Consider the following 15457-nt stretch of genomic DNA (forward strand, 5'->3'; position numbering starts at 1 on the left):
TTGGCTTGGCACAGCAGTTAAGTCACACGACTTTGGTATGGGAGATCAGGGATTCGAGGGTTCGAACCTCTGAACAACTTTGGTTATGCAATGAGTGAGAGACATGATGCCATGCTGGCTTGAACGTCATCCAGATTAACAAGCTTTGCGTCAGATGTCGGGGAACCAGGACATTCTGATTAGAAATGGGCTACTGGAACAAGACATTCATGGACAAGGACAGAGAACTCACCACTGTTGGAATGCTACTATTTGAGCAAGCCTAGAGAGAGAGGCTATATGGGAAGGATGTGGGATCTATAGAAAAAAAAGTACCCATCATCCAAATTGACTATGTCCCATCCAAATATGGGTACCAAGTCCGATTGAGTCCTGAGGAACTAATACAAGGGTAGCTGACCTGAGAAGTAAGATTGTGACCAAGCTAGATACCTATGACCTGCACCCCTTGCATCGGCTAATCAACAGTGTGCCCTCTGAAAGTCTGCTAGAAGATGTGAATGCAGCACTGCTAAGTATCCCTACTGACACCATCACAGAGAACAATAAGCTGGTGTACACCACAGCAACAGTGATCCTTGACATACTTGGTTATAAGATCAAGCCTAAAAGCAATAAGGAGCATTGCCCCCATGGAGGAGGAGAAGGAAGCATCACACAATGATAATACCCCATGGCTTCAGGAACTAAGATCTGCACACACCAATCTCCCAGAACAAGAACCAGTAACCGTAACAGTGATGCCTATGATGCTTCCTATCAGGCATCATAGTGGCTAAGATGAATAGGCACATGGGTCAATACATGAGAACACAGAAGGGAATTGGCACCAACATCAGGGGAGCTGAGCACCAGCTACGAGTCAACAGAATTGTAGCTCAAGACTGTAAGACTAAAAACACAAACCTGTGCACTTCCTGGACTCACTACAGGAAAGCCTATGACCTGATGCCCCACACATGGATACTGGAGTGCTTGAAACTGTATATCATCAAAAGGACCCTAAGGGCCTTCATTGAGAACTCAATGGAAATGTGGAAGGCAACTCTAGAGGTCAATCAAGTCAACATCAAATGTAGAATATACCAAGGTGATGTCTTATCCCCACTGTTGTTCTGCATGGGCCTGAATCCCTTCAGCCAGATGATAGCAAAGAGTGGCTATGGATACTGGTTCCAAAGTAGAACAGCCCTCTACATCGATGACATTAAGCTGTATGCCAAAAGTGAGCGAGACATCAACTCACTGATCCACCTCACCAGGATATACAGCAAGAACTTTGGTATGTCATTCGGACTTGATAAGTGCAGCTGAATGGTGTCCAAGAAAGGCAAGGTGATCACAACTTTAGTGGTTGAACTACCTGAAGGCAACATTGCAGATGTCCAGGACAGCTACAAGGACCTTAGTATACCACAGACAAATGGCAACCAGAATGAGGCTGCAAGGAAGTCAGCTGTGACCAACTACCTACAGAAAGTAAGGCAGGTTCTGAAGAGCCAGCTGAATAGTAAGAACAAAGTCCAAGACATCAACACATATGCGGTGCCAGTCATCAGATCCACTGCTCGTATAATAACCTCGCCAAAGGAGGACGTAGAAGCCACTGACATCAAGACACAAAAGCTCCTCACAATGCACAAAAGGTTTCATCCTAAGTCCAGCATGCTGAGACTGTACACTAAAAGAAAGGCGGGAGGCAGAGGACTAGTGAGCATCAGAGCAATTATACAGGATAAAACAACCAAGATTCTGGAATACATCAAGAAGAAAGCCTTCAATGATGATCTGCTAAGTGAATGTCTCAGGGAGCAGAAACCCAATGTGGAAGATGAAAAAGAGAAACCCTCATGGAAAGACAAGCCCCTGCACGGCATGTACCACCGGCAGATTGAGGAAGTAGCAGATATCAACAAATCCTACCAATGGGTAGAAAGGGCTGGACTGAAGGACAACACAGAGGCACTAATCATGGCAGCACAAGATCAGGCCCTCAGCACAAGAGCAACAGAAGCCAGGGTCTATCATACCAGGCAGGAGCCAAGATGCAGGCTGTGTAAAGATGCCCCTGAGACAGTCCAACACATAATAGCAGGATGTGAGATGCAGGCAGGCAAAGAATACATGGAACACAATAACGAAGTGGCTGAATTAGTGTACCAGAACATCTGCACTGAGTATGGACTGGAAGTCCCACAGTCAAAGTGGTAGACTCCACCGAAGGTGGTTGAGAATGGAAGGGCTAAAATACTGTGGGGCCACCAGATACAGACTGACAAACAGGGGATGGCTAACCAACCAGACATTGTGGTGATAGATAAGATATAAAAGAAAGCAGTGGTGATAGATGTAGCAGTGCTAAGCAACAGTAACATCAGGAAGAAGGAGCACGAAAAGCTCCAAAATTATCAAGGGCTGAAAGAGGAAATAGAGAAGTTGTGGAAAGTCAAGGCCTCAGTGGTACCAGTGGTCATTGGAGCACTCGGTGCTGTGACCCCCAAACTGGAAGAGTGGCTCCAACAGATCCCAGGAACAACCTCAGAGATCTCTGTCCAGAAGACTGCAGTACTAGGAACAGCTAAGATACTGTTTAGAACCCTCAAGCTCCCAGGTCTCTGGTAGAGGACCCAAGCTTGAAGTGAAAGTGGAACCGCTCATGTGGAACAAATAGGACGAGATGGAAGTTTTTATATTACATATAGAGAGTGAGTATATATATATATATATATATATATATATATATATATATATATATATATATATGTATATAAATTTAAAAAGCTGAAAAAAGTTAAAAGATTTTTTCAAAGATGTTTTCAGAGGAGGGTGAAGGAAGTCATTTACATCAAATGAGAAAGACCAACTCTAAACAAAGAATGCGGTCTCAGATTTCAGCTTTCTAAATTTTACAATGGAGCAATGAGCCTGATGGCCAGTCATTTTCCCTCTAATGCACACCTTAATGCATGTGACCAAAGCATCTTTTTGTGAGCCAAGCAAACAAAGACCCTAATGACTCTCCAGTGGGAAGGTAATGAGTTTAATCTGCATGTGACTATACAGTCATGTCAAAAAATTAGGACAGCCTATTGAATATTCAATCTTTTATTAATAATTATTCACATATTTATGTCTAACATTGTTTTTGATAATCACTGGGAAAAAAGTGATTTAATTGCAGGTAAACAACAAACGTTCACTTTGTTTTATTATTTCAACCAAAGTATTTCACAAAAATGCATTTTCTAATTGAGGAAAATGTTATGACTGAAGATTCTCAATGCAGAATTGTTTCAGCTGTGAGATGTTTGAGAACTCTCTTGCATGTAGTCTGTTTCAAGTTCCCCAGCATCTCTCAGGACTCTGTTTTTGTTTTCAGACAGTCCTTGGTGGATTTATTGGTATGTTTTGGGTCATTTTCGTGTTGCAGGGACCAGTTCTGCTTCAGTTTTTTTTTTTTTTTTACAGTCGATCCCCCATCTTCCACCTCTGTGTTTCACAGTAGTGATGCGTTTTTTTTCTTGGAATGTTGTATTTGCTCCTAGGTTTTACTAAGTAAATACCAAGAGTGAGCCAGGCCGATAATGAGAGGACACAGGGATAAAAGGTAAGTGAGTTTATTTACAATGGTGCTCTCGGGAAGGTTATCTGGAAAAGGATGAAGGTTTGGTTAGTGGAATGCTGAGGAGGACTAGTGTCGTACCAAATCTTCTGACCTTACAGGGATCAACGTAGAGGCTGGCTCGGGAGGGGAGGAATAAAGATCTTCAGGAGGTATATGGAGCAGTTGTTGTGTTAGCAGGGTAAGATCAGAGAGTGGCAGGGCGAAAGACAGCTGACAAGGAGCTCCAGGTGCACAGGAGGTTGTCCAGCAAAGATACTCAGAGATGCCAGGTGAATTCGTGAAAGGGTGCTGTTTGGTAACCCTTAGCAAAACACAAATTAACAAGCTTACTTGGAGGATCATCACGAGGGACAAGAAAAGAGGCTGTACATGTACCAAAGACATGGAATGTTCCCACAGCGAGTGGTTCACAACCGGGAGCTTAAGTAGGCTGGAGGATCGTCAGTAGGATCACCCACAGGTGAACGGAAGGAGGCTCCGCCCATGCCACTCAGACGCTGCAGAAAGGAGGTCAGCAACACAACACAACAACATTTTCCACATTTGCAAGCATGTTGGCAGTTGTTTTGAATGCCCTCCACTTGTAGACTATTTTCTTTATTGTCCTATTGCTTTTTTATCAGTGGCGGGCGGTGCATTTCACACTTAGGCCTTCAGTGATGTCAACTTAGCCAATAAATACCTTTCATTATGCCAGCATTTATAACACCAGGATTGGAGAGTAGTTAGAAACACACTTAAGCACTACTTGGCATTGCATCACCTCAGTTGTGTACAAAATGGGCTCTTATCCGGCACATTTTAAAAATCAACAAACCCGCATCAGCAATTAAAACATATCTGGTATGCTACTGTCAAAAATAAATAAAATATTTGCACTCACCAAAACAGCTGTGTCCCCCAAAAAACACTTATTTCAACAAAAAATCCATTCTGAGACAGGTTAGCTAGCTCAGGGGTCGGCCGTCCTCCTCTAACGAGATCTAGCTTCTCTTGAAAAGTTTGTCTTGAAAACAGCCTTGCCAGTATATCAGCAACCAAATCAACGTGTTGCTCTCCTTCAGCCATTGTAGGTTAAAAAAGTTTTTAACTGTTAACAGTCCCGGGTGTGACTCTGTTGATCTGCATAGCACTGCCGTGGCTCAAACTCGTAAGTATCCATATCCAATCACAGGACGTGTAAATGTCACATTCAACGTGAGGCCAGATAGAGGGCCTTACTGACACAACTCGTGATCTGATTGGCTATCGCAACTGTCTATCAACAGTATTTGCCCGTTCACTTACAGCACAGACGCCAGCACTGTTGATTCTGAAGGCCCGGGCAGATTTCATACAGCCTCTGGCAACATAAGATAGCTGAATTCTGATTGGATAAAAACTCTAACCTAAAACAACAGCACTGGAAGGAGCATAATATGACACAAAGAAAATATGAATACTTTTAGATATCTAGGGAAAGTAAATAAAAAATTTAATTAACCTTTATCATAATTATGATGATTCTTGGTTATGTTAGGCCAGCAGAGAAGGCCTTGCTGGCCCTGAAGGCCCACCACTATTTTTTATTATTACATTTTGGATTTGCCATGACTAGTTGATGGTAGATTCTTTGACTGAGAATATGTTTGAAATGAAAAATGTAAATTCATGAGTTCATCTTCACTTTGATGTAGCTGAACTATGAACATGTGCATGTGCGCGCACATTTGTTGCTTATACAGACACAAAAAAAGCATGACCAACTCTCTTTCCGCCTTTATACTCTGAATGCTAACTGATTGTACAAAAGATCTTTTTTTAAAACTTTGCCATTGACTAATAGAATCAATTTTGTTTGAGTGAAATATCACAATGGATTTTTAGGAAATTTTCAGAAAGTTATTAGTGGATGTACATCAACAACTGATTAATTTTTGGAGTCAACACAGTTGAAAATGGTGGCCACAGCTAATCAACCTTAGCAAACACAAAAATATAACTAACTCCGTAGATTGTACAGATATTCAACTAAAATTTAGTGTAGCAGTAGCTGAGATTCTTTCTCAACATGGGCTCTAAACTCTAACAAGATTATGAAAGATATTGCAATGTTGCATGAGATCACCAGGAACGGCTGGTATCAGTGGGCTAGTAGGGCTAAGCCCTCCCTGGTGTTTACAATAAAAATGTTAAAATACCTAATAAACACAAACTCAAAATACTGTATCACATTTTGTGAAACTCACAACAAAACTGGTGCCAAACAGTCTCGAAAAAACCCCAGAGTCATTCCAAAGGGCTAACTTTTCACAGTCCCGTTTATTTAATGTTTTTTGTGGTACAGAATGATTGACAGGCATCTTGTCCCGCCCCCTCCATTTGCTGCTGCTCTAGAAAGGTTCAAATCATATTTAATTGATAGATTCCAATTGTTAATGTTAACAATGAATCTTCTTCATACACCAATGTTTGACATGAAGTTCCTCAGGGTTCAGTGCTTGGACCTATACTCTTTAATTTATATATGCTTCCATTAGGTAAAATTATTAGACAGCATGGGATAAATTTTTATTGTTATGCTGATGATACCAAGTTATATTTATCAATCTGACTTGATTAATCCAATCAGTTACTTAGATCTGGATTACTCTTAATTTTCTGCTGTTAAACTCTTTTGGACTATTTAAAGCTGAGATGGGATGTAAGCTGGATCACATGCAGATTGTTCTCCCTCTCCTAACAATAGAGGCACGTTAGGGTCCCTGTTTGTCTGACTCACTGATGGGCCACTCTGGTCACATGAATCATGGCCTGGATGACTGAGAATCTACACTAGCACCTAACAGAACACTTCCCGCTCAAACTGCAGGTTTACTTGTGGACTATAAAGGCAAAGGCTGATGAGGAAGTGGACACAGGTGACTGATTAGTAACTCGGGGCAGGTGAAGGTGGCCGTGGCAGGCTGACTGGAGGAAAACTGAGCTGAGGGCAGGTGAATAGTGGAGAGGACACATAGGGCTCAGGGAGCAAAACTACACAAGAACTTAATATAAAACTAAACGCAGGGTAAACAATAAATAAAACTGAACTACAGAATCATAAAATAACAATGAACCTAATACAAAAGAAACTCAAAAATACTTAAATCCGTGACACAATGCATTTATTGTGAACTTGAACCCATAACAGAGTCCTGTTCTGGCAAACTATAACATTTACTTTCCTGTGAAAATGGAGGAGGCAACAGTGACCTTCATCTTAACATGTTTATGCATTTTTTTTTATGCATCCTGATGGTTTGTGGTTCTGGTCTACAGACCAGGATGAGTCGAACCTTAATCTTACCCATGGATCGAAATGTTGTCACTGCTGAATGCAAAACATACCTCGAACCTTTAATGCTAAATGTTTTCTTCTGTCTTGTAAACTGAAACCACTCGAGTGTTTCTCAAGTGCTTGTTGCATTATGTGTCTGTCTCTGTTTGTCTTTATTCAGATTACTTTTAAACTTCTCGACACAGTACAAGCTGGGAACAGAAACTCTCTATAATATGTAAAAGTGTAAATTTTCCAGTTCACAGTGCAACAAAATCCTCAACAAAGCACAAGACTAGCAATAAATCTAGAAAATCAGATCTGTAAAATAACTGACAGCGTAACTTACCCAGTCATACACCTGCAAGAAAAGGTTTCACTTTTCACAAAAATGTTTGCTAAGAGTATAACTGTCCATAACTAATAATGTGTAGTGCAGAAAATGACCGAATACTGTCAAATAACAAGTAGAAGGTCAAGCATTTAAAACCTGAACCAGACCAGGAAGGTGATTGGCTGTCACAGGACTGCAGAGAGATCACATATCTTTGAGGAACCATGTGACAGCCTGAGTTGCAAGAGGACCTGCAGGAGCCACAACACACCCTTCTTTCACACTGTGTCTCAGTCATTGAGATATATTAAAACTAGAGAGTGGACTGAAATCAATATTTTGAAGCCACAAGATGACCACCCCCTAGTGGCTGGCTGCAGTAATATACTTTTAGTACTGTCCCTCCATGTAAACAAATGGGACATTTTTCTGACTTAAAAAAAAACTTAAGATCATTTTTCCAGGAATTAATTTTTGTTGAGTCATTTAGTTCTTAACTTTGTGCTGTATGATCAAATATGCTTTTAAATGTTTGGCTTTTATTATATATTTGAGGCTTTAAAAAAGTTTCATTTTACTCTGTGATTGACAGCATGGCACACCATTTTACCACATTGCTTAGGAGCAGAGGGACAGTGTTTGTTGTTAAAAGAGGTTCCCAAAACCCTTAGAATTTCTCGACGTGACCTATGGCAGGCTTTTGCTACTGTGGATGTGAACGTGCAGGTCTCTAGAATAAGAAAGAGAGTTTATCGATTGAGGAAGCTCCTCGGACAAGAAGCAAAACGTCTTCAGCTACAGAATAGAAGTCCATTTGTTTTAGTTTTTAACCTTTTTTTGGATTTACCATTTACCATGACTGAAAATCTACACCAGCAAGTCTGATTATTAAAACCCAAAATATTTAAATTATATTTTGTTATTATGGACACAAACCATTGTCACAAAGCAATAAAGGAGAGACCTTTAAACACAGTTCAGTGTGGACCTCCTGGAAAATACAGCTGCTCACAAAATAATTGGGTCAGTTCTAATCCCAGTTGTCTTTGGCTATGACTAATGTGTCCACTAGTTCTTTGAAACCAGCATATTTTTTGTAGCTGTCACAGATCTTTGGAAGAAAGAGTCTTCAGAAGTGGATCTGTGAAGTGCAGCTCAACAGATTTAAACATGACTGGGTGCTGGTTCACTGGAGCTCAAACTTACCAAAAAATAAAAGTCTGTGGTAGTTACAGCTTGCAAAAAATAAATAAAGAAAGAAACAACCAGTGCTAAAAAGGTTTGATAATGATATGAAAAACTGATTTCAATCAAACAATACCTGCCCATTAGGTTGTAAGAGAAATAAGGAAGGAGGAGCAACTTACAGGGCTGGCTTTGGTTAAAACAGAGGTTAATATATTCTGTTTTAGGCACCTCATTTAAAAAAACTTGTGAAAAATAAAACTTAATAAAACAATTCTGTCGTGGTGAAGAGAGAGCTGAGTCAAAAAGCGAAGCTCTCGATTTACCGGTCGATCTACGTTCCTACCCTCATCTATGGTCACGAGCTTTGGGTAGTGACCGAAAGAACGAGATCGCGAATACAAGCGGCTGAAATGAGTGTCCTCCGCAGGGTGTCTGGGCTCTCCCTTAGAGATAGGGTGAGAAGCTCGGTCATCCGGGAGGGACTCAGAGTAGAGCCGCTGCTCCTCCACGTCGAGAGGAGCCAGTTGAGGTGACTCGGGCATCTGGTTAGGATGCCTCCTGGACGCCTCCCTGGTGAGGTGTTCTGGGCACGTCCCACCGGGAGGAGGCCCAGAGGAAGACCCAGGACACGCTGGAGGGACTATGTTTCTCGGCTGGCCTGGGAACGCCTTGGGATTCCCCCGGAGGAGCTGGCTCAAGTGGCTGAGGAGAGGGAAATCTGGGTCTCTCGCGGATAAGAGGAAGAGGATGGATGGATGAAAACAATGAAAACAATTCAACTCATTTCTGTTATCCACAGTATAAATTTAATTACAAACACAAAGCATTTATAGAAATTGTAATCCCTTCTGAAAAGTAAAATTATTATCATAAGCTACCTTATGAAATTTAGAAAACACATGGAATTTAAAAATATAAATGCTTTTTAGAATATAAAAAATGTATAAGTCCTGCATTTATTTGTTTTCACAAGAGTTAATAATACACTTGAAAGTTTCTTCTTGAATCCTTTTTTCTGCCTTATGTACAGAAACTGTATGTTCGTTGCCGAATTTTTGTCACATCAAAGCAGATAAGGAGGGAGCCTTAATGTCAACAGTTCCTTTAGGTCATCATAGAAACGAGAGTTGTTGATCCACTAGGCTTGTATTCCTCTGTGCCCAGCTTTAATCAAAACATTGCTCAAAGTTTTTTGCACAGGACAGAGAAATTCCTTGTTAAGCATCTTTTTTTCTTTAAAATAGACAAATATCATGCCAGACATGATTGCTACATTCTGCTGCAGTGTCAATCTATGCAATAAATACATTGTGCAGTTAAGTAATGCATTGGCTTCTTCACAACCTGCCAGCCAGATCTTTGTATATGCCATCTCCACAAAAATCCTTGAATGTATAATTTCCCTGCTTCATTGAAACGTGATTAATGTTCTTATTTGGACTTTGAGGTTTTAGAAGATAACTGTTTTACTGTAATTTTTCTTCTTAACTACAATGACAAATGGGAAATTCTCGAAACAACACAATAGAAGCACGCCAAGCATTGGCTATACCAATACTGAACATGGCTACTGGTTCCATGTAACTGCTGGGGGTAAATGAGTACGTAATACATTTAATGAAAGAATGTGGGGGTGAGAACTTAGCCCTCACAGAGTTTATAGAAAATGCATTGCTGTGCGTAATATTTGAGAAAAAGGTTTTATATGAAAGTCGGTGAAAGCAGTTTGGGGCAGTTTCAAAGCTGACTGAAATCATCCTAAAAAGAGACAAACAGAACCTTACCTGACTGGACAATGACATGCACATTCTCAGTCAGTTCACAAATATGTACCAAAAGAGCAAACCACTCATGCCTGTCTGGTAGTTTGAAACTACTACTCATGATACTTAGAGTGAGTTCACCTGAAACAATTTAAGTTATCAGGTCATTGAAAAACTAAAGGGTAAATTCACACGTTCCAGTGTTTTTAGAAGTGACAGTTAGCACAGATGGTTTCAGAGGAATCCAGACAGTTCATGAGAAATCTATCCACTGCATGTACCAACCAGTCAGTTCTAATCAAGGCTAGAGTAATGCATCGGCTCAGAGGGCAGTACAGGTGATGGCAGGGAATCTCAGACAGAATCTCCTTTGCTGTTTGATGGAGCAGTTGGGATTGTCAGCTTGTTGGACTCATCACAGCTTGATGAAGTCCACAGAGTGTAAGGTGTGGACCCAGAAACATCCCCCATGGGTTTTAATGACTTACTGAGCTATACCATCTTGCTATTCCAGAATTACTTTAAATGAATTGTTTAAGGATTAGAAAACTGAGATAACCAACATTTGCAGAAAAAAATAGAAAAAGAAAGGTATAAAAGAAAGAAAGAAAGAAAGAAAGAAAGAAAGAAAGAAAGAAAGAAAGAAAGAAAGAAAGAAAGAAAGAAAGAAAGAAAGAAAGAAAGAAAGAAAGAAAGAAAGAAAGAAAGAAAGAAAGAAAGAAAGAAAGAAAGAAAGAAAGAAAGAAAGAAAGAAACTTTTATATAAAGAAATAATCTGATAATACAAATGTCCAGCAGAAAGTGAGAAATAATTTCAGATAGAGTTAGAAAACCACTTCAGTAATGTTCTCATAAAAATAGAGAATATAATCACCCAAGACCTGGTCTTGTCATAGAAAGCAGTTCCACCTAGTGTGGTAGGCAAGGTCCAAACTGCACATGTAGAAGTGACATCATCTTTCAGATTCATTAACATGATCTATATATTTTATCTAAATATCAGGTGCTCATTATCCCCCACACAACATAATTACCTTTGTCTGTGTGTGTTTGTCTGACAATAAGCATTCACACAATCAAAAAACCCAAGTAGGCCTGTATCAGAAGGTGAGTCCCTATTGCCTACATTACAATATCTTTTAAAGAGCCTACATATATATATATATTGGAGAAATACCAGGGCCTCAGAGAGGAACTGGAAAAGGCCTGGAAGGTAAAGACCAAAGTGGTGCCTGTGGTCATCGGGGCCCTAGGGGCAGTCACCCCCAAACTGGAGCAGTGGCTACAACAGATCCCAGGAACAACATCAGACATCTCAGTCCAGAAATGTGCAGTTCTAGGCACAGCCAAGATACTGCGCAGAACCCTCAAGCTCCCAGGCCTCTGGTAGAGGACCCGAGCTCAGAGGATGAAACAAAGACCACCCGCGGAGGGTGAGAAGGGAATTTTATATATATACATATATATATATATATATATATATATATATGACAGCTGTATAATAAATCTCCTGAAACTGTTACAAATTTTGTTTAAGTGCAACTTGAACATTATCAGTAGCGCCCATCTAGCCACTCCTTTGAAAACTTGAAAGCTTCAAAAACAAAATTTCAAACCCAACAGGACTCTCAGACAGAGGCTGGTTCACTCTAAGGACAATGCATCCAAAAATAACTGAGTGGTGTGTTGTATGTAGTTCAGCCTTTTATACTGAAGAAACAGCTTCTCCACAGATGTATGGGTCACCACATGCGAGCCAGCTCCTCAGGACAAGTCAGCTGTTCACCTACACCTCAAGGATAAGGAACACTCTATTGAGGAGCAAAATGTTCATATTTTGAACAGACAAAAAAGCCATTTACGTCAAACAAGAAAAACAACTTTAAACAGTGGAGGGTGTCTCAGATTTCAGATTTCTCAAACTTACAATGGAGCGTTAAGCTTTATACCCTTTCAGTTTCCCTCTAATTCATACCTACATACATGCGACTAAAACATCTTTTTGTGAACTAGGCAAACAAATACCCTGACCCTCATGAGGGAGGGGAGTGAGATTAATCTGCATGTGAATTTAGTTGCCTAAATGGAGCATCATGTGCAGGTCAAAGCTTGGAATTCCACACTCTCCAGTTTTAAATTGAGAAATTGAAACATCTTAAACTACAAAACAGAAGTCCACTTGCGTTGTTTTATGTTTTTCTGTGTCTTTTTATATTCAATTACAGGACAGTGACAGTAAAAGGAACTTTAGTGAATAAAAAAACAGAGACAAATGATATTCATGCTTTCAGTCTACATCAGGACCTTACTGTATAAAATATTTTATGTTGAAGGACTTGTTGCTAGAGATGTATAAAGAAGTGCTCTTGCAGATGTGGACTGAAAATGAGAATCTAAAACTTTTTCAAAAACCTACACTTTTTCAGAAGCCTACGCTTTGTTTCAGCTCTCATAGGGTTATAACTTTTTAGCTTTTCTGGGTTTGAGTGTCTGCCTTGGTTCTGTCTGTCTGTTTGCATGTGGGTTTTTTGCATAGTTCAAATGCATGCAGGTTAGATTAACTGGAGTCTCAATATTGGCCTTAGCCATTCACACTAATGAATGTGAATGGCTGTTTGCTCCTGGGACTGGAGACCTGTGCTGGGTGTGCTTTGTCTCTCAACCAATGACCACTGGAGACAGTCACCGGTTCCCTGCAACCCTGAACAGTCTCACATGGGTTTAGAAGATATGAGTGTGCAGGTTCTGGAGACAATCCCATCAGCCTCTGGGTAAGAGGTGAGTTAGACTACTGACAGAGTCCATCCCTGGGCTAACGCTGCTCAAGATAAACCTATTAGTTACTTGTCATATGTCTTTGGTCTGTTGGAAGAAACAGGAATTTCTTATCTAGGCTCCATATATCTCATTTCAGGCTGTCCATATCATGATCCTAGTTTTTGTGTTAGTTGCATTGGTCATTCATTCTCGCCACAGATCCCATTCACCTCTCCCTGGCAGACTTCCTTCATCTCCATGCGTAAACACTCATATTGCATCTCCTGTTCAGATCCAGTTTGCATTACTCACCTCTTCTCCATCTGTCTCCAGAAGCTCCAGTCCTCCTGGTGTTCTCCCCTGGTCCCGGATCCCTCACCCTGTGTCCTCCTAACATTACATCATTCATTATTGTTGTCAATAAATCTTACATTTTTTCCTGGTTTCCTGAGAGTGTTTTCTGCATGTGGGTCAGACTATCCAAAACCATGACATATTGACCATGTTTTCTTTGTTTTTTTGTTTTTTTTTTATTTGGAGTTCAGTCTGTTTTCTGTTAGTTTTCCTTTTGTGACATTTAGCCTGCTTCTCCTCAGCTCCCTGTGGGTCCTTCAGTTAACCATTCACACCTGCTTCTCAAACTTCCATTAGTCTCAACTGTTCCCACTAGTAATCATCGTTTCCAGTAGACTTATACTTCTGGTTCTTATGCAGTCATTGTTCCATCATCTTGTTTGCCTCCTGATTTCTTGCACCTTGTGGTTCTCTTTTTTTAGGCGGGGTTACCTATTGTTGTTTCTGCCTCATCAGCATTTTTTTTATTGACTTATCATACCACCTTATACCTTTGCCACAAGTCTGTATCTGCATTATGTCTATTTTCATCTATTGCAACATTGTAATCCATATGATATAAAACATAGTTATTTTGAACCATATAAAATATTTTGGATGCCTAAATGTAACTTTTTTGTTATCATTAAACCTGACCAATTTCTCACAGACTAAATTTTTAAATAAAAGCATATGATTAGACCTAATTAAATGGTCACTACAAACACAAACAGACTGAATTAAAAACCTTTAATGCAGTTTAAAGGTTTATTAAGTGTTTACAGTTTAATTATTAACTGCATTAATTACTATTTATGATATATATATACAGGTACCCATATTGTAAATTAGTATTTTGTGGTTTGATACTTCCATACTTCTGTAGATTAAAGGGTGATTTGTGACCTGATGTTCAATAGTTATCAGTAATTAGTCCCTTATCAGCTGTGACATCAGTCATACAGCATGGAGTATAACAAATGAGGCAAAAGTTTTCATCAAAGTAATAGATAGTCAAAAGTGGGACCATTTTTTTGTGTTGTTGTTGTTTTTCAGTTTTATAAGACAACTCTTTCTTAAAAATGATATACAGATGTGAAAAGATGCTAAGTTAGCTAAAATTAAATCTCTGCACTTTTGCATGACACATTTGTTTAGTTTGTTGCTTTTTTAACATGAGAACATCTGTGTTACTACAATAATGTTAGTGTGATGAACATAGACTGTGTATATGTTGACGCTGATGGTGCTGCGGCTGTTGAATATATCAGTCTGCTGAAAGGTAAGTAAACCTCGACCCACTGATCAAAGTCAACAACGGTTCCTCCCACTGATCCCACTGCGAGTGCAGAGCTTGAGTGCAGGAAAGGCATAAACTTAGAAGAGTGGCAGAAATTTAAAAAGAAGTACACCCAAACCAGGTTAAGAGGCAGCAGCTTGAGTTTTCCATGAATAGAGAAGGTGGAAGTGTTGTTCTGAAAGCTTAAAGTAAATTTGAGACTTCAGAAAGCTTCTTACCACTTCTATTATTCAAAGGATTCAAGGAACACAATGAAAACAAAAGATGCAATGTAGTGTGTGTGTGTGTAAAGCTTGATGCATTTAGTGTATAATTCAGCTGTGTTGTATCCCTTGAGCCATGAAACAGCTGAAGTGGAAGTGGTACAAAGTATGTTTCTGTTCACTTGTTGGAAAGCGGTCTGCTGACTGCACTACCTGTTCAGACAATGTGAACACAAAGCTTGGAAACAATTTTGCTGTTTTGTTTTCCTGAAAGTAGTCATTTTTATTTTGATAAGCTTTTATTGTTGTCAATAAAAGCAGGTGGGTGGATGCTGAATAAAGTAATTTGATTAAGTGAATGATAATGTTTTTGACTTTGTTTGTCTGTTGTGTTAATAAAATCTTTCATGAATAACTATACAGATTTCAATGGAACATTTAAAAAAAATAGAAATCATTGGATGAACATCTACAGATAGTTTACTTTTGGAGTCAAAACAATTCAAAGGCAAGGCTCCGGGGGTGGATGAGATTCGTCTGGAGTTCCTTAAGGCTCTGGATGTTGTAGGGTTGTGTTGGTTAACGCGACTCTGCAATATTGCGTGGACATCGGGGACAGTTCCTCTGGATTGGCAGACCGGGGTGGTGGTCCCCTT

The 15457-nt window shown here is 39.8% G+C and overlaps 1 protein-coding gene across 1 annotated transcript in view; it reads left to right on the plus strand.

The window, feature by feature from the left end:
- The first annotated feature begins 1119 nt into the window (after positions 1–1119).
- Positions 1120–15457, plus strand: part of jam3b (junctional adhesion molecule 3b) — a 109364-nt gene continuing 95026 nt past the window's right edge. The window contains exon 1 of the mRNA XM_017437725.3: positions 1120–1225. Within this exon, the coding sequence (XP_017293214.2) occupies positions 1120–1225 (106 nt within the window). The remainder of the gene's footprint in view (positions 1226–15457) is intronic.

Source organism: Kryptolebias marmoratus, linkage group LG13, assembly GCF_001649575.2.
Source record: "Kryptolebias marmoratus isolate JLee-2015 linkage group LG13, ASM164957v2, whole genome shotgun sequence".
In the NCBI taxonomy this organism is placed as follows: domain Eukaryota; kingdom Metazoa; phylum Chordata; class Actinopteri; order Cyprinodontiformes; family Rivulidae; genus Kryptolebias; species Kryptolebias marmoratus.